Source organism: Dreissena polymorpha, chromosome 1 (assembly GCF_020536995.1).
Source record: "Dreissena polymorpha isolate Duluth1 chromosome 1, UMN_Dpol_1.0, whole genome shotgun sequence".
Taxonomy (NCBI): domain Eukaryota; kingdom Metazoa; phylum Mollusca; class Bivalvia; order Myida; family Dreissenidae; genus Dreissena; species Dreissena polymorpha.
This window is the reverse complement of record NC_068355.1, coordinates 159,963,627-159,985,885: the sequence shown is the minus strand read 5'-3', so window position 1 is coordinate 159,985,885 and position 22,259 is coordinate 159,963,627. Positions and strand designations below refer to the sequence as shown.

Below are 22,259 nucleotides of genomic sequence, written 5' to 3'. Positions count from 1 at the left end.
CATTATATAAAAATTCCTCGTAGTTTCACACAATATAACCACAACAACAGAACACCCCAAATTACCTGGTAGACGAACTCAGTAAATATGAAAATATGAAAAATATGAAAACTTAACAACTTTTTCCCAGTAATGTAATATAGCAGTCGTAATATTTTAATCAATATAAACTAATAATAGTAAAACAATACGGTATTTTAGAAATTGTCTTTTTCGTCAATCTGGTTGACCACCACTTAAGAGAAATTCAAAAATAATGATAAATGCTTTTAATGTCTTTGTCAAAATCAAAATATTAAATGGTTTCTCATGTCCATTAACTGCGTAGAAATCACTCAACACCGTTGCAATTACGATATATTTTACATGGGTACGAAATGTGGAGGATGCAAAATATACACAAATCAGAGTGACTTCCCTTGTTGTTATGCAACAGTAAACAAAGCTGACAGAAATCAGCTGTTTACACGAAAAGTGTCCGTACCTTTACCAAGGAGCCTGTTATGGTATATTATGTCGATCTCTTCTGAAGTGAATGAATCAGATCGCATGGCTTTGTTGCCCAGCCCCATTTCTTTCAAGTCTACGGCCTTCGCTCGCAGAACATTCCTGGAATGTTTGAATCTGTGATCCGACATAATGTCAACATCATAATTGTTGTCACTAAGATATCTTTTTATGCTTGCTTGAATTTCCTTTATAGTGCCTGGCTCTAGGTCTTTTTTCGTTTTAGCATTTTTTACGCTCAAGAAGTATCTTGCCAGGCACATATCTAAGGTAATATTTAAAAATATTATTAAAGTGAAAAGTATCGTCCCTTATAAGCCTGTGCGGACTGAACAAACTAATCCGGGACGACACTTTACGAACATGTATTAAACCCTGTTTTCCCAGAGTGAGTCTCTTATATAAGCAGTATAAAAATACGGTAATATGTTCAAATATTGAAGGAAGTGTAGCGAGTTTAATTGCGAAAGGAACACGATTAAAATAATCAACACACACTTCACATTGTAAAACGTCGACGTCAACGTTTGACGTAATAGATTGGCTTCAAGCTACCGGACGTACTGACATCCGCCTACAGTAAAATAATGCGTTTTCAGGCCAATGTTTAACAAAAAAATATATAAATGATCATCAAGTCGTAAGAACAGGTTTTGCCATCAAACGGCACAAATTAAAAAGTCAGACTGAAATTATTGTCGTTTAGTTTTGTGATACGTGTTCTTCAACATAAGAATGCTTTTTGTCTTGAAGAGACAGACACGGATTATTTGTTATCACAGATTAGCCTGTTTCAAGGAAGTATTCACTAAACAAAAAACCAGTTTATGTTTAACATGTCCGTGATGTTCTGTATGACAAATCAGGCATTTTATTATGACATGACAGTGTTGTCATGTATAACATGTCAATGTTGGCATGTCTGGCATGTCACTGTTGCCATGTATTGCATGCCAGTGTTGTCATGTATGGCATGTCAGTGTTGGCATGTATGACATGTCAATGTTGCCATGTATGACATGCCAGTATTGTCGTGCATGATAAGGCAGTGTTGTCATGTATGACATGTCATTGTTGTCATGTATGACAGGTCAGTACTGTCATGTACGACATGTCATTGTTGTCATAAACGGCATGTCATTTTTGTCATGTATGACATGTCAGTATTGCCATGTATGACATGTAATAAGTGATATTATGAATGGCATGTTAGTATTGTCTGTACGACATGTCATTTTTGTCATGTTTGACATGTCAGTATTGCCATGTATGACATGTAAGTGATATTATGAATGCCATGTTATTGTTGTCATGTATGATATGTCAGCGTTGTCATGTAAGATCTATCATTGGTTTCATTTATGACATTTAAGTGTTGCCTCGTATGACATGTCAGTGTTGTAATGAATGACATGTAAGTATTGCCATGTCTATCGTGTCAGTGTTGTCATGTATGACATGTCAGTACGACATGTCATTTTTGTCCTGTATGACATGTCAGTATTGCCATCTATGACATGTAAGTGATATTATGAATGACATGTTATTGTTGTCATGTATGATATGTCAGCGTTGTCATGTAAGATCTATCAGTGGTGTCATTTATGACATGTAAGTGTTGCCTCGTATGACATGTCAGTGTTGTAATGAATGACATGTAAGTATTGCCATGTCTATCATGTCAGTGTTGCCATGTATGGCATGTCAGCGTTGTCATGTATAACATGTCAGTGTTGCCAGGTTTGGCATGTCAGTGTTGTCATGTCTGACATGTCAATGTTGTCATGTCTGACATGTCAGTGTTATAACGTATGACATGTCACTGTCGTTATGTATGGCATGTCAGTGTTGTCATGTATGACATGTCAGTGTTGTCATGAATGACATGTCAGTGTTGTCATGTATGACAAGGCAGTGTTGTCATGTATGACAAGGCAGTGTTGCCATGTATGACATGTCAGTTTTGTCATTTATGTCATGTCATTGTTGTTATGTCTGACGTGTCAGTGTTGTCATATATGACAAGTCATTGTTTTTATGTTTGACATGTCAGTTGTGTCATGTATGAAATGTCAGTGTTGTAACGTATGACATGTCATTGTTTTTATGAATGGAATGTCAGTGTTGTCATGTATGAATTGTCAGTATTTTTATTTATGACAAGGCAGTGTTGTCATGTATGATAAGTCAGTGTTGCCATGTATGACATGTCAGTTTTTTCATTTATGACATGTCATAGTTGTCATGTCTGACGTGTCAGTGTTGTCATGTATGACAAGTCAGTGTTGTAACGTATGACATGTCAGTGTTGTCATGTATGACATGTAAGTGTTGTCATGTATGACAAGGCAGTGTTGTCATGTATGACAAGGCAGTGTTGTCTTGCATGACAAGTCAGTGTTGTAATGGATGACATGTCATTTATTGTCTTGCATGACATATCATTGTTGCCACGAATGACATGTCAGTGTTGTCATGTCTGACATGTTAGTGCTGTCATGCATGACATATCATTGTTGCCATGTGTTACATGTCAGTGTTGTCATGTCTGACATGTCAGTGTTGTCATGTGTAACAAGCCAGTGCTGAAGGTTTGTTTATATATTGACACATAGATTACTCGATGATTTAAATGTCAGATCGTATTTGTTTGCATGATGTATACATAGTTTACGCACGGAACGCATGTTCATCTATCAGTTTCCTTTTACAACCGATGTTAATTATAAGTTTCTTTGACAGTTAATTGGCTGTAATTATGAGATCAATGTTATTTTAATTAAATTATTCGCACTTATAAATTCTTTGAGTTTTACAAGTTGATGCACTTTTAAAACCTATAAACTATTACATAACTTCCCAATATCCCCGTGTGAATTAAAAAGTGGGTTATTTTCCAGAGTGAGCAAACGAGTTTTATTTTATTAATAATTTCAACTTTTACAACAAAACATGTGAAGTTGAACATGAACGAACTTGAACGCTTTTACGTGAACTTTTATCCCTGTTAATAAAGATAGACACATGTCAAAAAATCGTGAATTAAATTGGATAATCGCCAGCCAGCCAGCAAGCCAAATCTTTTCATATCTCACGCAAACTATTCAATTTCCAGGAAAACACGTGAGTTAACAGTTGCCGTTTCGATAAGAAATGTAGAAATCTTTCATTGTGTAATGTTCTCTGTTTGCTGGCTAAAGGTTTTAGGAATACTTGAGAATGTGGCAAGCAGCGCAATTGATATTGTTTGTAAGTAGTGCTTGTTAATAATATTAAATACTTTTAAACAACGACCATACAAAAATACAAGTTATTCGTTGGTGGTTAAATACTTAAAAACAATATGAGAAAAAGAATATAACAAACTATTTGGATGAACTTTTCGTTTACAGCAACGACTCGCGTTTGTTCGTCGTGAACCTTTTAAGTGAAAAGCTAAATAATACAGTAATTGAAATTGGATGTTTTATTTATGGCTGATAATTATCATTACGTGCACCTCACCAAACGAAGGGTTCTATTGAAAGACATGGTGATCATTTTACTCTATATTTTATCGAACAATAATTATTATATTATAAAATTTAAATTTTTGAACAGTTTGTGAGCGTTATAATAGTTATTATCCACACCAATACGCCACACAATTGAAAACATGTAATTCAATAAGTTCAAAGATTTAGTTTAGCGACATTAAGCCGATTGTAAAGCATTAATAGCCGCACATCAGCAGTAATTGACTGTTACGATATCAATATGACGTTATTTTGTGTTACGCTATTTTTACATAGTGGACGTTTTACATGCTTACATGTAAATTGTTGTGTCAGAGGCAGGCTTTTAGGGTCAAAAAGTATATAAACAATAAGCTGGATGTCTTTAAAAAACGGTCTCATAAATGAAAAGCTCGAATCTGCTTACAAGATACAATTATCTATGCAGAGTACACTAGTAGAAAAAACAACAACATAATATCTTCTTGTGAAAGTATATTTTAGAAAGTACTAGTCACATTATTACAGTTGCTTAAGCATTTTTAGAATAATTATTACACAAGTAATGAAAAGGAGAACTGTGTTGCAGGCGCTTGTATTGGATCAGGGGCAGTCAGCAATTGACGATGTGTTCCGACAAGTAACGGAGAAAAATGACGGTAAAATACACGAAGGTACACACTTATATAAAGTATATACATAAAAATAGTGTTCATTTAAGTAGTATTGGAAAATGTGTCAATGATTCACATAATGTTTGTTGACTTTAAACTGCGATCAAATGTTTTATTTCCTTTCAAATTTATCTACTATTTCATGTCAGTTCAAATGTTGTATATTAATACTTAATAAAATTATGTTCTTGAACTTTGTTAAATCAATACTAACCACTGATAAATGTTCACTGATATCAATATTTGTATTATGTGGCTGCAATACTACGACCCGATAGCAACATATTTTGTTATAAAACATTGTTATTAGGACACTGATTGATAACACAAATATACTAATCCCTGTTTCTATTATATCAAATATATAATAAATAATACATTTCGATTTCTGGAAAAATGGAAAATGGTTGTCTACCAAACGAATGCACACCTTTCAGCATAATATATCTTCAATAGATGAAAACGGAAATATGTCTTGAATCAATTTCTTTCTAAACAAACATTTCTAAATTTCGTAAGATAGTCCCTGGCAAAAAATACATCACAATTCCTGCCTTTTGCACAAAATAAGTGCTTAAGCTAAAACAGAAGTTGGGTAACACATTATTTTCTGCTTAAGTGATGACTAAATATTCAAATAATTGTACACATGTGTTCATTATGTGATCCTCTGCCAACAAATTGGCTCTTCTGAACAAGATGATTGTATAAGCTTAAAACACTATCCCTCCCTTTAACAAACTGAATATCAAACTCCCATTCTGTATTCTGCTTAGAAACGTACACATCCGGCTTTAATTCGATTTCATTATTGCTCCATTGTTTTCGCTAAGTTACGTTAATTCTCAAATTGTCTTTAATAGATTTTTAGACATTTGCTTGCGTGTTGTTAAAAAATATGCCATGCTTTGCTACATCAGCCTGACAGGTTATAGAAACGATACGAATTGATCTTTCAATGCATTTTTTTTTAAATTGGTACAATATATTGACAGACAAGATGAAGAGTGTATAATCTAGGATACAAGCATATCGTCGCCCAGGTGAATTGCAGTCAGGTTACACGATATAAAAAAGGATTTTCCCTTTTTTATTGCCCCGTAACTTTATATTTTTAAGTTTTCCTACACTTAAAGGGGCCTTTTCACGTTTGGGAAAATTGACAAAATTGAAAAAAGTTGTTACAGATTCGCAAATTTTCGTTTTAGTTAAGACGAGGAAACAGTAATATTGAACATTTACCATGCTCTAAAATAGCCATTATATGCATCTTTTGACTATTTAAAAACTCGAAAATTATAAAGCGTTGCAACGCGAAACGAATTGATAATTTGGAGAGTTCTGTTGTTGACGTTATATTTTGTGAAAGTACAAGGATTGCTTATATAAAGAATAAAATACACCTGGCATTGTATTCTGAAGGATGGCCGAGTGGTCTAAGTGGTAGACTTTTTACTCCAGGGGTCAGTGGTTCGAGCCCTGCTGAGGGTTACCTTTTTTTCTTTTTTAATTTTATTCTTGATTTTTTACTTGAGCATTTTATATCCAATGTTTACATTTAACAATATAAAGCATTTAATGACAAACTTCAAAACATGCCAAAATATGTGAAACCCCCTAACTAGAATTGCAATTATTTCATTAATAAGACGGTTTTAAGCGATCTTACTTGCTCTGTTTGCATACAGGTAACACTTATGTTTGTGATTAATGATCGAATCAGTGTGAGATTCTGATAGCCTTTAAACCTTTAAAGCCTTTAAACCTTTAAACACCAAATGATGCGCATTCGCCGTTCAAAAGCAATGACTCCAGTTTTATCATCTTTATGTTTTGTGTTGTGTTTTACACATGTATATTATCGTGTAGTGTTTAGACAATAACCATTTTGCCGTAAACAAAACACTATCGGGTAGTAACAAAACTTTCTCTTTTGATTATGTTTCCGGACTTTTCTTACTAGCATAATATGGTTGTTTAAGCGAATTTTCATTTAAGACTGGTGTCGGTATAAAATGAAGGGCAGCAACAGAACGCTGGTGAAGCTGCATTACGATATGGTGATAGACGAAAGAACATACAAGAATCGTTTCAGGTAACTTATCGAGTTTTCTAGTAGAAAACAGAAACATTTTGTTTGGTTAAATGCACGATTAAGCAAGTCATTATGAGGCGGCGTCTCATCAGGGTCTGCGCTGTTTGCTTTAAGAAATTTCTGTCAGAAATATTCTAAATAAAGCAATAAATATACTAGACATCCCTAATTTTGGAAATAAATTGATCCAATTTAGAAGGATGGGAGAGTCCACTAGACATAAATGGGTTAATTATTAATTTTGGTCGTTTAACCATTTGTTTTAGAAAGGATTTCAAGCACAAGGGTGTTTCCTGCGAGACACATAGCGTTGTTAGTCAGACTGCAAATCGTCGAAAAAGAATCGCATCGAGCAGCGAGGAGGATCGCTGGCCCCTCGAAATACCGTATCAGATAGACGAAGGATTTGGTAAGTTATTCTTGAATGATATCGAAGTTATTATATAATGCAATAATGCCGTACTTGATGTCTTTCGTGGTGATCTAAACTGGCAGATATGCCTAGAGCATCATTCCACGAAATGAACGTTATTGTTTATGTTGAAATGACACTGATTTAGAAGACGAGTATCATTTTATATGTATATGCCGATGTTACACTTATGTATGAAATAAAATATAAGCAGTACATTTTATATTATCCCATCTGTGTATAAAGTCCACAAATTATTAGTTTCTAGTGATATTTTAATAATTTCCAATGTATGCACATATTTAAAAGAAGCTCAAGTTATACGAAGTACGATCCTAAATAATACTGTTTAATAATATATTCCATCACCCCTCTAAAGAACTTACGTGTTCTTATGATATATTATGATTATTTGAATTTGAATTGCCTTCATGTTATATAATGTTATGTTATTATTCGCATTCACGTGACAGAATATAATGTGTATTTTTGAATATGAAGTCGATGTACTATTATATAAGTCTGAATAAACTGTGTCTGTCTTTCTGTGTCTAAAGAACGATCCCATATATGAAGATCAAACCCGTGACCTCTCGGTCGTTAGGCGGGCACCATATCGACTATGCCCATGTAACATTTCATACGTTTGAATAAATGTTCTAACACGTTGTTTAATTGACAATAGCGCCAACACGATGTTTACAAATAAAACTATTGTTCGAATTGTTAATGAGTAATTTGTTCAAGTCATTTTTAGTATATATATTGCCATTCTCATGGTCTTGTGCTATCATTCGCGCTCAGGCACTCTCGCGCTTTGGAAGAAAAATGCGTTTTATTTACAGAACTAAATCACAAACAAAATGGAGTTGTTGAAAAGGCTATCATACGACATTAACTATTTGGGCTGCACTATATTGCTGATATAGAATAATATGAATATATTCAATTATGAAATACAGAACATATTTTTTAAAACATCGACCCTCATGGATATTTTAATTGACTTGAGTGCTTAATGAGTGCTTAATTATTGCAGATGCAAATGAAGCCCTTACCATTTTAAAAGCTATGAATCACTGGAGCAGACACACGTGCTTGCACTTCGTACCACGGACAGACCAATACGACCGTATCATATTCAGCCCTGACGAGTGTGTAGTTGAATTGCATGATGTTGTAAATCATAAACTAATTATTTATGCTATTGTTTTGATGTAAAATTTTTATTTACAATTACTATTTGTTTCTTTTAATAAATTAAATTTACCTTAACCTTTTAAGTGAGTATTTGTGTCGGTATAATTTTGAAAAAAACAACAACAACAACTAATTGACAGAAATGTTGTTTGATCAACAGGTAAAAAACTAAAGAAAAAAAAAACTACCGATTTATTGCGTGTATGCGGTACAATTACAAGAAAGTACTATGAGTTTCGTTCTAAGAAAACTGGGCTTTACGCATGTGCGTAGCCTGTGCCTTTCGCTGTTTTGGAATATTTCATTTAAAGGAGGTCTCTTGTAAACAGTTTTAACAGGCTATTCTAGGACGACACTTTACGCACATACATTAAGCCCAGTTTTCCAAGAGCGAGGATAATTTATGTCTATAACTTCGCCTATTTTTTCCACCAAGCCATTGCGTGTCGCATGTAGGGAGAAAAAAAGGGAAGCAATACATCTTACTGGATCCGCAAATGTGTATGACGGTAAATATCGATTTAATTGGCGTCACGATTGCAGTAAAGTTCTTATTTTAAGTCAGGTAGCTGATCTAGTGGTCGAATACTACCAATAGTTCTTCCTTCAAAATGACTGGTCTGCCTTGGGACACATACAAGTTAAACATTGCATTTCTTCATTCATTTTTGTAGCTTTCGTGTTTTTTTTTACTGGTCTCAATATCGGAAATAAACGTCTAACGGCACCGAAAACTGTAAATATATGATGTTTGTATACTTAATGTTTATGGTGAATGGCAACTGAATCGGCAACCGCGTCGTAAATTTGTATGCAGTTGCAAATAATTCAATCATATATTTTTTTACTGCGTGTGTGTTGTCCCTTACCACATACAGTTGTGCTAATATTTAATACGATATATGAATATGTATTGAACTAAATTTATATATGGAAATAATATTTAACACTCAGTTGTCCATTTGTGAAACGAAATTGACGCTTTCATCATAGTGTTTTAGAATGCAGTTTCACATTAGTTTACCAGATATTTGCATCATCTATGCCCACTATGAGACACACGCTAATCATTTCACACCGTATTTGCTATGTGAAATAAATACGTCAGTTTCAGATTGCTGCAACCTATAATGCTCTAAGACACTTGATAAGCAAATGGACTCAGTTATGTTCTCATTTATGAGCTGACATTTCACATTGCAGTTGCCGATCATTTTACACGAGATTGGGCACGCCATTGGTCTATACCATGAGCACCAGCGGGCAGACCGGGACAATTACATCACTATAAATTATCAAAACATTAACCGGCACTACCATTACGAATTTGACAAAGTCAACCCGGACGCATATCTCGCTTTTAACAAGCCGTATGACTATCACAGCATAATGCATTACGGCAAACATGTACGTATCCACTTTAAATAGAAAATCACCTGCTACTTCTTTTTTAGTTTCAACCTTTTTATTTTACCTCGATTGCATCGAAAGCCTCAGGCTTATTGAAACGCTCTCGAGTCCGTTTCCTGGGCCTAGAACCAGTAATTGGTGTCTTTGGGGGAGATCGAAAGAACGCTCTGATAGTGGGGGTCGAACCCGTGATTTCCCTGTCGCTAGGCGGTCACCATAATCATTTCGCCACGGCGACCTTACTTCTTTTTTCGTCCGACGTGTTCAAGTGTGAGCTTATCCGGTCTTTCAATGTTAATCGAACGTGGATTTCTTTAAAAATTATTTAAAGAACATCTTCTCTAAAATATTTGGCATATTTTAAACAAACAATTACCCTTTAACAAATACTAGTATCCTCCGATATTTTGAACATCACAAGAACATTATAAACATCGTCGTAGCATGAACCAATGGTTATATGTTAAAATATTTTCACACCAATTTACAATAAATGAACAACGTACACTTTTTTTAACATTGATGAGCAGGAATATGCTGTCGATGATTCTTGATTTTCGTTGATTTCATGAAGAGAACATACACATATTATCAGGTCTTTGACGAAAGCTTATTCATGAAATATATTTACAGCAGATCTATTTTTTTCAGATTTTCGCCGACAGAAATGCTATTTCAATGGAATCGACTAACAAAATTTACTCGGATATTATTGGAGAAGCACAACACCCCAGCTTCCATGATGTACAAATTGTGAACGCCATGTATAAATGCTCAGGTTGGACTTTATTATTTTCATGAGGAAATTTAGCTCCTAGTATTTCCAAGGAAGTCGTGTTTGTAACCATAATCCATGACCCTACTTGGATAACTTTTTCTATGAAGGTTAGATCAATTGGCCATTACAAACGAACCTCTGTACTTCAAATAGACGTTAAAATGATCGGTTCATATAATTAATACTTACAAAGAGTTAACCACAAATAAGAAATTGCATTTTTTAGTAAATATGCTTATCTTTCCGGATCGGAAGTCTTTTAAATGATTTCTAGAAAACAGATTGGCATCCACAATTCACATAAATCAAGTCTTGTTCAATGTGCCGTTTTTGGTATGTTTTTGTGTACACGTATGTGGAGTTCTTGAAATAGGAAGAATAACAATTTAAGGTTTCAATTTGAGAAACAAATACTGTTAAAGTGTCTAAACCCTCCATTTCTCTTAAAAATTAAGCTGCTTGGTAATTTTATTTGCACGTAATCCGTGTTTGAAAGCAATTTGTTTTAAGTTTAAAACGAAAAATAACTCCATTTGATAATACAGAGCGCATGTTACAAATAAATTATAATTATTGTAAGAAAAATGAGCAACACCATAATTTAATACTTCATTCATTTCGTATTATAATAATACTTTTTAAATACTGTTTACACTGTGTATGAAACCAATGGAACGTCAAACAACGTTGTATGAACTTTCCTGACATTCTGTGTAAACATTCTATTATAGAAAAATGTCCTCACGTAGAATGCCCGAAGGGTGCATTTGTGGGGAAAAAGTGCGAATGCTTCTGCCGAGGACCTCTCAACGATCCGGTCCAACGATGCAACAACGGTATGGACGTACCGGTCGAAAACATATAAATGATCTACCACAAATCGCAGTTGCATACCTTATTTCACAATTGTTTTCATTTTCAAAAACTGTTTGTAACTGCAAAAGAAGTTTCAAACCTTATGCATTCCCATCAGTAATCAACTATCAAATAAATCTTTACCCATGGCTTCGATATGCATTTGTTCGTTTGCCTATTTTTCCATATCTTAAGATTTGCTTGTGTGTTAAATGGTTTATTTTAAGTACTAGTATGCATGTTAACTGCGAGCAAGGTTTGTGGTATTGGCAGTAACACTTAAATTAAAATGTTGAGCAAGTGCAAACAATTTTTGTGTGCAAACTTTACATTGCTATTACAAACCAATTCTACACAAAGCTACAAAGTGAGTGTTAAGTTAATATTTTATTTTTAGATTATTCATATAAATAACATTATTTACTAAATATTGTTTCCAGGACGCACATATTTTGGATATAACCTTACATAAATTGTGTAATGGTGTACACAAAAGCAACCACGTGATAATAGCTTGGCCTCGTGGTACTACAATTTTACCGTTGTTATTTTTACTTTTTTAAATTAGGTAATTTATTCTTTTATAATGAACCTAAACTTATACACGATTTTTAAAATATGAAAGAAAATTTTAGGATTTACTTGTGACGGCATAGATTGTATGTGAGAGCAAGGAACGACAACTCTGCGTGGAGATTGTAACGGACTAAGTTTGGTTTGTGATCTCCATTCGGGCCAGGTTTTCAATCGGGTGCTTCGGCTTCCCCCCCCCTCTAACAAACGGACCATCCACCTATTCCCCACTATATCACGACACAACAACAAGGTACAGGATCAACGGGGTTTAACCACGGGCTGGAAAGAATGTTAACACACCGTAAATAACTTTAATTTTCCAAACATCTCAAGTTATTGAAATACATTTGCAAAAAACTTTAGCGAATACAGTTTTTCTTGCGATTTGTGCCGATATCTTCACCTTTAAATCGGTGCCAAAATTTCGCGTTGCGAGCAGCATTATTGTTTAAACGAAAGATGTACACATATAATTATTTACCAAGAACACAGGCTTATTAAAGTAAGTAATGTTGATGTATTTTGCGTTGCCATAAGCAGTACAACAAACTGTCTTTCATGCACTAGTTGAAATTGCTAAGAGAAATTGATTTTAAAAGCTATTTGAAAAAAAGCAAAACTTACTGGTGTGTTTACTTCCATTAACATCCATATGTGAACCCGACAAAGTCACGTGATCCTGCACCATGAACAGCCCGCTCTGATAATAACCCATGTTTGACTTCTCTAATTTATTTTTTCGGACAGGTTCATTACCCCATGACACAAAACGACTTGTTTATTCAGGCGTGTTGTTTTGTTTTCTTAATAATAATGCAACAATTCTTAAAACCTTGATTATCGCGCTAAAAAATCAAACTTCATTGATTCTTATATATATAGTCCTTATTATTGTTTAGGGATATATATTTGTTGCATTAAGCAACAATACGGCGAAAACGATTTGTCTTTTAGTGTTTTTTTTAATTTGATTGAATCATCGGATGTAACACATTTTTATCAGCAACACTTGTTCGTATTATCCATTGATGTGAATAGCATAGAAACTGTCGGTATTTCCAAATAAGGGATTATTTTGGCAAATAAATAATGTTTAACATCCACAACAATGTAGTCAGTGTTTAAAGAGAACATCATATGACATTTATATCAATTAATTTATTTTCAAATCTAATTTTAATAATAGTATTTAGTACAGTTCATGTTAAACCGAATGTCTGTCTGAAAACGCGTTAGTTTCAGTTTGTATTACATTATATATTCAGAGATATCCCTAGAATGCTTTCAAAATCAACAGTATTCCTCTTTTACGCGTAAAACAAATAACGTACCTTCACAAAGCATCATTGGGCAAAAGGTTGTTCCTTCTTCTGAAGAACCAGATGAATTGTTATTCACCGGGTGGTGCGGTAGTCGAGTTGTGTGGTGCGGTAGTCGAGTGGTAACACACTGGTCTACCATTCCAGAGGTCCCCGGTTCAATTCCTGACCGGGGCACTTGGCATTTCAGAAATGCTTCAAGTGTTTCCCACCCAACTAGAGATGTACTGGTATGAAACCCAGGTAATTCTCGCGTGTATCGGTTCTACACACTGAGCACGTGCACCAAGGAATCTATTCGTAAAGAGCTAGGATATCGCAACCGGAATCCTTGTATCTCAATACCTTCTCTTCTGCTTGCTGTCTCTTAAGCAATAAGCAAAGCACCCCATTGGAAATAAGAGCTTGCACTTTCATTGGTTATCCTTGACTGCAAGGTCAAAAGAAATACATACATAAAAATGCATTTCTCTGGATCCAAGAAACCCTCTGCTGGGTTACATGGTACTAATACCCCAGGGTCTACAATGAAGGAAGTGCTTAACCCTTTACCATTTACATACGTATTTCGACGCATTTGTAGTGCCGTAGAAAGTTAAATTTAATTAAAGACCTTTCTTACTAGATTCAAATTTTTAAAGGTTTCATTGCCAACCCTTAGATACTGATGAGCAGCAAACAGCATAAAACATGAACAGACTGCGAGTTACTCGCAAGCTGTTCTGGTTTTATGCTGTTGGCACATATCAATTTTCAGTTTGCTTCTGAGCGGAGAAAGGTTTAGACGTATTTAAATGTGCCTCGTTTTGGAAAATCTAAGCTTAATGCCTGTGCGTAAAGTTACATCTCAGATTAGCCTGATCAGTTGACACAGGCTGATCAGGGAAGACTCTTTCCTTATAAACTGAATTCGTGTTTGGTACAGACTCCCTTTACACGAAACAATACATAAAAGCTAAACGTGTCGTCCATTATATGCCTGTTCAGACTTCTCATGCTATTCTGTGTTGACACTTTACGCACATGCATTAAGCCCTGTTTCATAGAACAAGGCTCACATGTGCAAACCGACTTAAACACGAGACCCCACCTCACCCCAATCTCCGATCAATCCGTCATGACCAATGTATTCAAACGTTTGCCATTATGTTTCCAATGCCTACAGTCGTATACGTAGCATGAATACAGTCGTGTACGTAGTATGCCTACAGTCGTATACGCGGTATGCCTACAGTCGTATAAGTACTATGCATACAGTCGTATACGTAGTATGAATACAGTCGTATACATAGTATGCCTACAGTCGTATACGTAGTATGCCTACAGTCTATAACGTAGTATGACTACAATCGTATACGTAGTATGCCTACAGTCGTATACTATGTGTGCTTACAGTCTTATACGTAGTATGCATACAGTCGTATACGTAGTATGCCTACAGTCGTATACGTAGTATGCCTACTGTCGTATACGTATTATGCCTACAGTCGTATATGTAGTATACTTACAGTCGTATATGTAGTATGCCTACCGTAGTATTCCTACAGTCGTTTACGTGGTATGTCACAGTCGTATACGTAGTATTCCTACAGTCGTATACGTGGTATGCCTACAGTCGTATACGTAGTATTCCTACAGTCGTATGCGTGGTATACCTACAGTTGTATACTTAGTATGCCTACAGTCGTATACATGGTATGCCAACAGTCGTATAAGTAGTATGCCTGCAGTGGTATACGAGGTATGCCTATAGTCGTATACGTAGTGTGCATACAGTCGTATACGTATGATGTCTACATTCGTATGCCTACAGTCGTATACGTAGTATGCCTACAGTCGTATATATAGTGTACCTACAGTCGCATACGTAGTATGCATACAGTCGTACACATAGTATGGTTACAGTCGTATTCGTAGTATGCCTACAGTCGTATACGTACACGTAGTATGCGTAGTATGCCTACAGTGGTATACGTGGTATGCCTACAGTCATATACATGGTATGTCTACGGTCATATTCGTAGTATGCCTACAGTCGTTTACGTAGTATGCCTACATTCGTATATGTAGTGTGCCTACGGCCGTATACGTAGTATGCCTACAGTCGTAAACGTACACGTAGTATGCGTAGTATGCCTACAGGCGTTTACGTAGTATTCCTACAGTCGTAAACGTGGTATATCTACAATTGTATACGTAGTATGCCTACAGTCGTATACGTGGTATGCCACAGTCGTATAAGTAGTATGCCTGCAGTCGTTTACGAGGTATGCCTACAGTCGTATACGTAGTGTGCAAACAGTCGTATACGTAAGATGTCTACATTCGTATGCCTACAGTCGTATACGTAGTTTGCATACAGTCGTATACGTAGTATGCCTACAGTCGTATACGTAGTATGCCTACAGTCGTATACCTACACGTAGTATGCGTAGTATGCCTACAGTCGTATACGTGGTATGCCTACAGTCATATACATGGTATGTCTACGGTCATATACGTAGAATGCCTACAGTCGTATACGCAGTATGCCCACAGTCGTATAAGTAGTATGCCTACAGTCGTATACGTATTAAGCCTACAGTCGTATATGTAGTATACTTACAGTCGTATACGAAGTATGCCTACCGTAGTATTCCTACAGTCGTATACATGATATGCCTACAGTCGTATACGTAGTATGCCTACAGTCGTATACGTAGTATGCCTAAAGTCGTATACGTAGTATACCTTCAGTCGTATGTCGTGAATGCCACGATTTTGTATATATGAAACATTGATAGTGTTATATAAATTTGCTCCGTCTGATATGTAAATAGACACTTTGCTCCGCCTGTTATGTCTTTGACCTATTTATTTTGGCGGTAAAATCATACTTAGGCGGGAAAATTGTACTATGTTATATTGCTCCATATAGTACTTTTCATGTTATTCATGCTTATCTTGCTTTTCATGAGATGTTAGTTAGTTGGCGGGAAATTATTGTATAAATACCACGCCATGTGCTAAGAGGGGAGAATTAGAAAAGACATTAAAGAAAAAGGATTGTATGTTAAAGTTTACCTTGAAAAGTTGGATTTATTATATTAAAACAGTGTAAAACAAGAAAAGTGAATTTATGTAAAAGAAAAATGATTTGTTGAGAATCAAGAACTGGAAATTAAAAGTGATTGAAAGTTGAACCAGTATCTTGTGTTTACTTATTTAAAGGTCAATGTGGCTAAAGTAAAGAAAGTTCACCACATTGAATGGTCCCGTGAACCGGATTTTGATTCTCGTGCTGTACGAAAGGAAAGTGTTTAAAACGTCTTTATTTTACTGAAAGAAAAAGTGTTTCGGAAATATTGTGTTTGAATAAAACGGATAGTTGGATTGTTGATTTCCTGAAAAGAGTAAGTGTTACTTGATTATTATTTTCATTACATAAAGAAACATGGCTTCTCTACCATACGTGAAAGGTGTAAGAACTCGCTACAGAAATACACTTTCAGAGAAAATTAATTATAGTGCGGAGATTATCAGTTCTAATTTGGATGAAAGTGATATTGAAAGATTAATTTCAAATTCAGAGAAGTGTATCAAAATGTTGAAAATGTATGGCGATAAATTAGAACTTCAGTCTGAAAAGCTTGCTTGTGCTTTAGCAGAGGCCCAGCCTGAAAACTCAAAAGAATTGGAACAAGTTGCAGATGAGGATATGAAGTTGTGTTCTGAAGCTTCAGACAGTGTTATGGAATTAGAAGAATTTGTTGAAAAGATGATGATTCTCAAGAATAAATCAGTTATTGATCAAGCAGACGGAAAACTTACTCCTTCGGAAAATGAGAGGCTAGTGACTGTACAAGAACAAATAAAAGATATGATGAATATTCAAATACACCATCAACAAGAATTCATAAAGTATGTGGAGAAACGAGATAAAGAGGAACAGACTGAATCTTCAGTTAAACTTCCTAAACTGGATTTGAATATGTTTTATGGAAACAAATTACATTGGTGCGAATTCTGGGACGCCTTTGAGTGTACCATCCATAGAAACGAAAAGCTATCGGACATAGAAAAGTTCAGTTATCTACAGAGTAAAATTGGCGGTGACGCTAAGCGTGCTATTGCTGGCCTAGCGAGATCAGGAGCAAGCACCTTCCTATAAAGTGGAGAGTTTGAGATCATTCATGGATAAATTTGAAAAACATCTACGAAGTCTTGAAGTGTTAGGTGAAAATGTGAACCAGAATTTGTTCGTTTCAATGATAACAACAAAGCTTCCAGAAGGTGTGCTCCGTCAACTTGAAATAAGCAAGGGAGCTGATGTTGAATGGGAGGTCAAATCTCTTCGAACACATTTGAGAAATTACATATGTGCTTGTGAAAAATCCAACCAAAATATCAAGGAAAACTATGTTTCAAAGGAACGAGAATTCGATATTCAAAGGAAAGGAAGTAGAAGCAATACACCATTGAACAATCCGAGAGCAGCTTATGGAAACTTACAAACCATGGTCAATCCTCGAAGCTCATCATCATTCGTTACAAACGTCAAAGGAGCACGCGCTAATACCCAAAACAGACAGCTAACACCATCGTGTCATTTTTGTGATAATTAACATTGGAGTGATCAGTGTCCGCAGTATAAGACAATTCATGAAAGAAAACAAAAGATCAAAGGACATTGTTATAGGTGTCTGAAAAGTGGACATGTCATAACAGAATGCAAATCAAATAAGGCGTGTGTCTACTGTAGTGTGTATAATAAACATCACAGAGGTTTGTGTCCAAAACGATTTGGTGATAATAGTGTGAAGGAACAAGCTCATGTTCAATTTGATGAAAATATAAGTGAAAGTCCAAATGGGGACACAAAGCAAGAAGGTATGATGGTTTCACACGGAGAGACAGTTTTCATGCAAACTGCAAATACTGAAATTCAAAATCCGGAAACAAATTCTTCAGTAAGAACAAGGCTTCTCCTAGACTGTGGGTCAAAACGTACATATATCACAAAAGATTTAGCAGATAGTCTTGGTCTAAAGTGCGAAGGAACGGAGGAATTGAAAGTATTCACATTTGGTGGAAGTCAAGCTAAGACAATAAAGACAGATATGACTTCATTTAATCTGAAGTTGAAAAGTGGAAAATACATGAAAATTAGTGCAAACGTTGTGCCAGTTATCAGTGGTAATGTGCAAAGAAAGACGCTAGAACCATCCCTTCACCATTATTTCTGGGAATTTGTGGAAACATTAGATCTAGCAGATACTCTACCGAATGACACAGAATCGTCTGCTAATGACATATTGATTGGAAATGATTATTATCTAGATATAGTGCATTCGCAAAAAATGAAAGTGTCAGAATGATTATACCTTCTCAATTCAAAGTTTGGATGGATTTTAAGCGGGAGAACCAAAAGTACAAGTGTAAGTGATGATGAGGAAAACTTCTTGATTCTTACATTTGGGAGTCAGCTTGATAACACAAATGTACTCCAAACAGTTGATAGTGTTGTTCAGACTAAAGTGGACTTAGAGGACTTTTGGAGCATTGAATGCATTGGAGTGAAAAATGAATATGAAGACGTGCTTGATGATGAAATTGTGATGAAAAAATTCAAAGATGAAGTAATAGTCGAAGATGCAAGATATCAAGTTACTTGGCCATGGAAGAAAGAAGATTCAGATTTACCAAGCAATAAACAACTGGCATTTGGTAGACTTAAATCATGTCTGAAGAAGTTGCGAAACAAGCCGGAGTTGTTAAACAAGTATAATTCTATCATTCAGGAGCAACTTCTAAACGGGATCATTGAAAAAGTGCCTGAAAATAAATCATGTGAACGCATTCATTACATACCGCATCATGGTGTTGTGAATCCAAAAAAGACTACAACAAAACTCAAAATTGTATATGATGCTTCTGCAAAAGTGTCAAAGGAAAGTAAAAGTTTGAACGAATGTCTTTTTAGAGGACCGGTTTTGCTCCAAGACTTGTGCGGTCTTCTCATGAGAATCCGTCTGCACAAGGTAGCCTTAGTTTCAGACATTGAGAAGGCATTTTTGCAGATTGGTCTGCAGCCATCTGAACGTGATGTTACACGATTCTTCTGGGTAAAGGATGTTCATGACCCAAGTGTTGGATATGACAGCTTGGAAGTGTACAGATTCTGTCGTGTTCCTTTTGGGATAGTTTCTAGTCCATTCTTATTGGGAGCAACAGTTGAAACACACCTTGACTCATATGGAACACCTATTGCGGAGCAATTAAAACGTGATATTTATGTAGATAATATCATAACTGGAGCAAGCAGAGACAAAGAAGGCATCGAGATCTATCAAAAGGCAAAGCGTATGTTCAATGAAGCATCGATGAATTTAAGGGGATGGTTATCTAACAGTGATTTGGTGAATGAAAGTATACCATCTTCTGACAGAGCGGAGTTGAAAGAAACACATGTTTTAGGTCATACAGGGAAGACTGATACCTTGTCGTTACAGAAAATAAAAAAAGAAAGATGTACCAATAACAAAGAGGAATGTTCTTAAGCCAGTCGCTGCTGTGTTTGATCCCATAGGATTATTTTTACCTGTACTATTGCGAGGAAAGCTGCTCATTCAAGAATTGTGGAAAACAGGTGTAGAGTGGGATAAGGAGAAGATTGAAGATATTGTGATTAAGAATCAATGGAAAGAGCTCAAAAAGGATCTTGAGAACATAAGTGACTTCAAAATTGAAAGAAATATATCAATTGATTACACGGATGTTAGTTACATATTGCTGTGTTTCTGTGATGCATCAAAATGCTCATATTCGGCAGCAGTTTACCTTCATCAGGAAAAAGCAAATTCGTCCAAGACGGATTTAGTGTTTGCGAAGACACGCCTTGCTCCTGTGAAAGAAATAACAATACCAAGATTGGAGCTAATGGCTGTGTTAATTGGAGTCAAATATTTACAATTCGTGAAGAGTCAATTAAAGCTGCATGTTTCGGAAGAATATTTGTGGAGTGATTCTCAGGTTGCAATTGCATGGATAAAAAGTGACAAAAGTTTGCCTGTATTGGTGAAAAATAGAGTTGAGGAGATTAGAAAGCATGGACATGTACATATTCGATACATAAATACGAAATAAAATCCTGCTGATGTTGCTACTCGGGGATCAAGTGCGAAAGATTTAAGTGAGAACAAACTGTGGTGGAAAGGACCTACGTTGTTCAGTGAAAATTCAGGCGAATGGAAGCTTGAGAGTTAATTTGGAATGTGTGATTTGTCAAACAAGGAACAAAGTAGCAACAGTGAGTCATGCGTATTGACGGATGTCAGTGTTGTTCCAGTAAAAGACGATCCACCATTCGGAATTGATATCGAGAGATATTCTTCCTTAGGAAAAATGTTGAAGGTTACGGCGCTTGTGTTAGTATTCATACGGAAACTTAGGAAAGTCCAGTGCAAAAGTAGACAAATTAAAAGTGAAGATATTCAAGAAGCGGAACACATGTGGATACGTTACATACAAAGGAAACATTAACACAAAGACTATAGTGAGATACTTGCGAAGAAATCTACTCAGTTACAGAAGCAACTGGGATTGTATATTGATGATAATGGGATAATTCGGTGCAGAGAAAGACTTGACAATTCGAGTATGGTTGAAGGAGCGAGACGCCCACTACTTCTACCACACAGAGAACGTTTTACTAAGTAAGTTATAGAACAAAATCACAAAGAGTGTTTGCATTCAGGAGTTTCCCAAACTTCAGCCAAAACGAGACAAAAATTATGGATACCACATGGTCGTTCTGCAGTGAAAACAACTTTAAGATCATGTAAAGTATGCACTCGTTTTGAGGGAGGTCCTTTCAGGATGCCTCCAATGCCAGATCTCCCAAGTACAAGAGTGAACGAATATCCAGCATTCTCGAAAACAGGACTCGATTATCTTGGTCCACTACAGATAAAGAGCAGTGAGGAATTAAAAAAAGTTTGGATATGTATGTTTACGTGCATGACAACACGTGCTATTCACTTAGAGATTATTCAGGATATGACTTCAAAGGAGTTTCTTCTTGGATTTAGACGGTTTGTGTCACAACGTGGTGTACCCTCAGAAGTGTTGAGTGATAACGCAGCACAATTTAAGCTTTCAAAACAAGTTATCGAAGATGTTTGGAATAATGTGATTCAAAGTGAGGATGTTCATTCGTATGTGTCAACAAATGGTATAAACTGGAAATTCATTGTGGAACTTGCGCCATGGATGGGCGGGTTCTATGAAAGACTAGTGGGAGTTGTGAAACGTTCAATGCGCAAGTCAATTGGACGATTGTTAACAATGATTCAGTTACAAACCCTAATCAAGGAAGTTGAATCAACAGTGAATTCTCGACCAATAGTGTATGTGGAAGATGACGTAAATTCAAATATTCCCCTCTCTCCAAACCATTTTGTGACTCTAAACCCAATAACTGGAATTCCAGAACTAGATTCAGATTGTCAGGATGAGGATTACAACCTTAGTGAAAGATCGAAAAATAAATTGGACAAAAGACATTCAATGAGTTCTGGCGGATTTGGCGCGAGGAATACCTTACTAGCTTGAGAGAACGTAATCAAACACAACTGAAAGCAGGAACAGTGTTGTCCAAGTCTAGTCCAAGTGTAGGTGATATTGTTCAGATCAAAGATAATGTGGCTAGAGGGAGCTGGAAACTTGGTCGAGTCGTAAATCTGGTTAAAAGCAGGGACGGTAGTGTTCGATAAGCGGACGTGGAATTGCCGTCAAAAACTGTTATTGGAAGACCGTTGAACCTGTTGTACCCGTTGGAATGCAGTGGTTCTAATAGCAAATTGAGCGACAACAACAACATTATTCCGGATAACCAGACAATGTGATTCAAAGACCACGATCTCAAAGACAATCAGCCAACTATGCTACAAGTAAAATCA

The 22,259-nt window shown here is 35.8% G+C and overlaps 3 protein-coding genes across 3 annotated transcripts; all 3 read left to right on the top strand.

Moving 5' to 3' along the window:
- The first annotated feature begins 3,635 nt into the window (after positions 1-3,635).
- Positions 3,636-7,756, top strand: LOC127862218 (uncharacterized). The gene is made up of 5 exons (XM_052401273.1): positions 3,636-3,756; positions 4,591-4,675; positions 6,674-6,770; positions 7,037-7,179; positions 7,740-7,756. The coding sequence occupies exons 1-5, from the start codon at positions 3,727-3,729 to the stop codon at positions 7,754-7,756; spliced, it is 372 nt and encodes a 123-aa protein (XP_052257233.1). The 5' UTR covers positions 3,636-3,726.
- A 470-nt stretch (positions 7,757-8,226) lies between these two features.
- LOC127868079 (zinc metalloproteinase nas-5-like) lies at positions 8,227-11,563 on the top strand. Its single transcript, XM_052409682.1, has 5 exons — positions 8,227-8,336; positions 8,819-8,891; positions 9,586-9,789; positions 10,444-10,570; positions 11,302-11,563. The coding sequence occupies exons 1-5, from the start codon at positions 8,254-8,256 to the stop codon at positions 11,433-11,435; spliced, it is 621 nt and encodes a 206-aa protein (XP_052265642.1). The 5' UTR covers positions 8,227-8,253; the 3' UTR covers positions 11,436-11,563.
- Positions 11,564-16,912: 5,349 nt separating this feature from the next.
- On the top strand, positions 16,913-17,470 carry LOC127862133 (uncharacterized). Its single transcript, XM_052401164.1, has one exon. It carries the CDS (start codon positions 16,913-16,915, stop codon positions 17,468-17,470), a length of 558 nt encoding a protein of 185 aa, XP_052257124.1.
- Positions 17,471-22,259: the final 4,789 nt, after the last annotated feature.

What these genes read in the sequence shown, in the direction of transcription:
- LOC127862218 (XM_052401273.1), top strand. Translation starts at nt 3,727, where the DNA reads ATGTGGCAAGCAGCGCAATTGATATTGTTT. An exon ending in CAGCGCAATTGATATTGTTT is followed by an intron (nt 3,757 to 4,590) that starts GTAAGTAGTGCT and finishes ACTGTGTTGCAG; the next exon opens with GCGCTTGTATTGGATCAGGG. An exon ending in TGACGGTAAAATACACGAAG is followed by an intron (nt 4,676 to 6,673) that starts GTACACACTTAT and finishes TTTTCATTTAAG; the next exon opens with ACTGGTGTCGGTATAAAATG.
- LOC127868079 (XM_052409682.1), top strand. Translation starts at nt 8,254, where the DNA reads ATGAATCACTGGAGCAGACACACGTGCTTGCACTTCGTACCACGGACA. An exon ending in ATCATATTCAGCCCTGACGA is followed by an intron (nt 8,337 to 8,818) that starts GTGTGTAGTTGA and finishes TTTTCCACCAAG; the next exon opens with CCATTGCGTGTCGCATGTAG. An exon ending in ATCCGCAAATGTGTATGACG is followed by an intron (nt 8,892 to 9,585) that starts GTAAATATCGAT and finishes TTCACATTGCAG; the next exon opens with TTGCCGATCATTTTACACGA.
- LOC127862133 (XM_052401164.1), top strand. Translation starts at nt 16,913, where the DNA reads ATGTATGGCGATAAATTAGAACTTCAGTCTGAAAAGCTTGCTTGTGCT.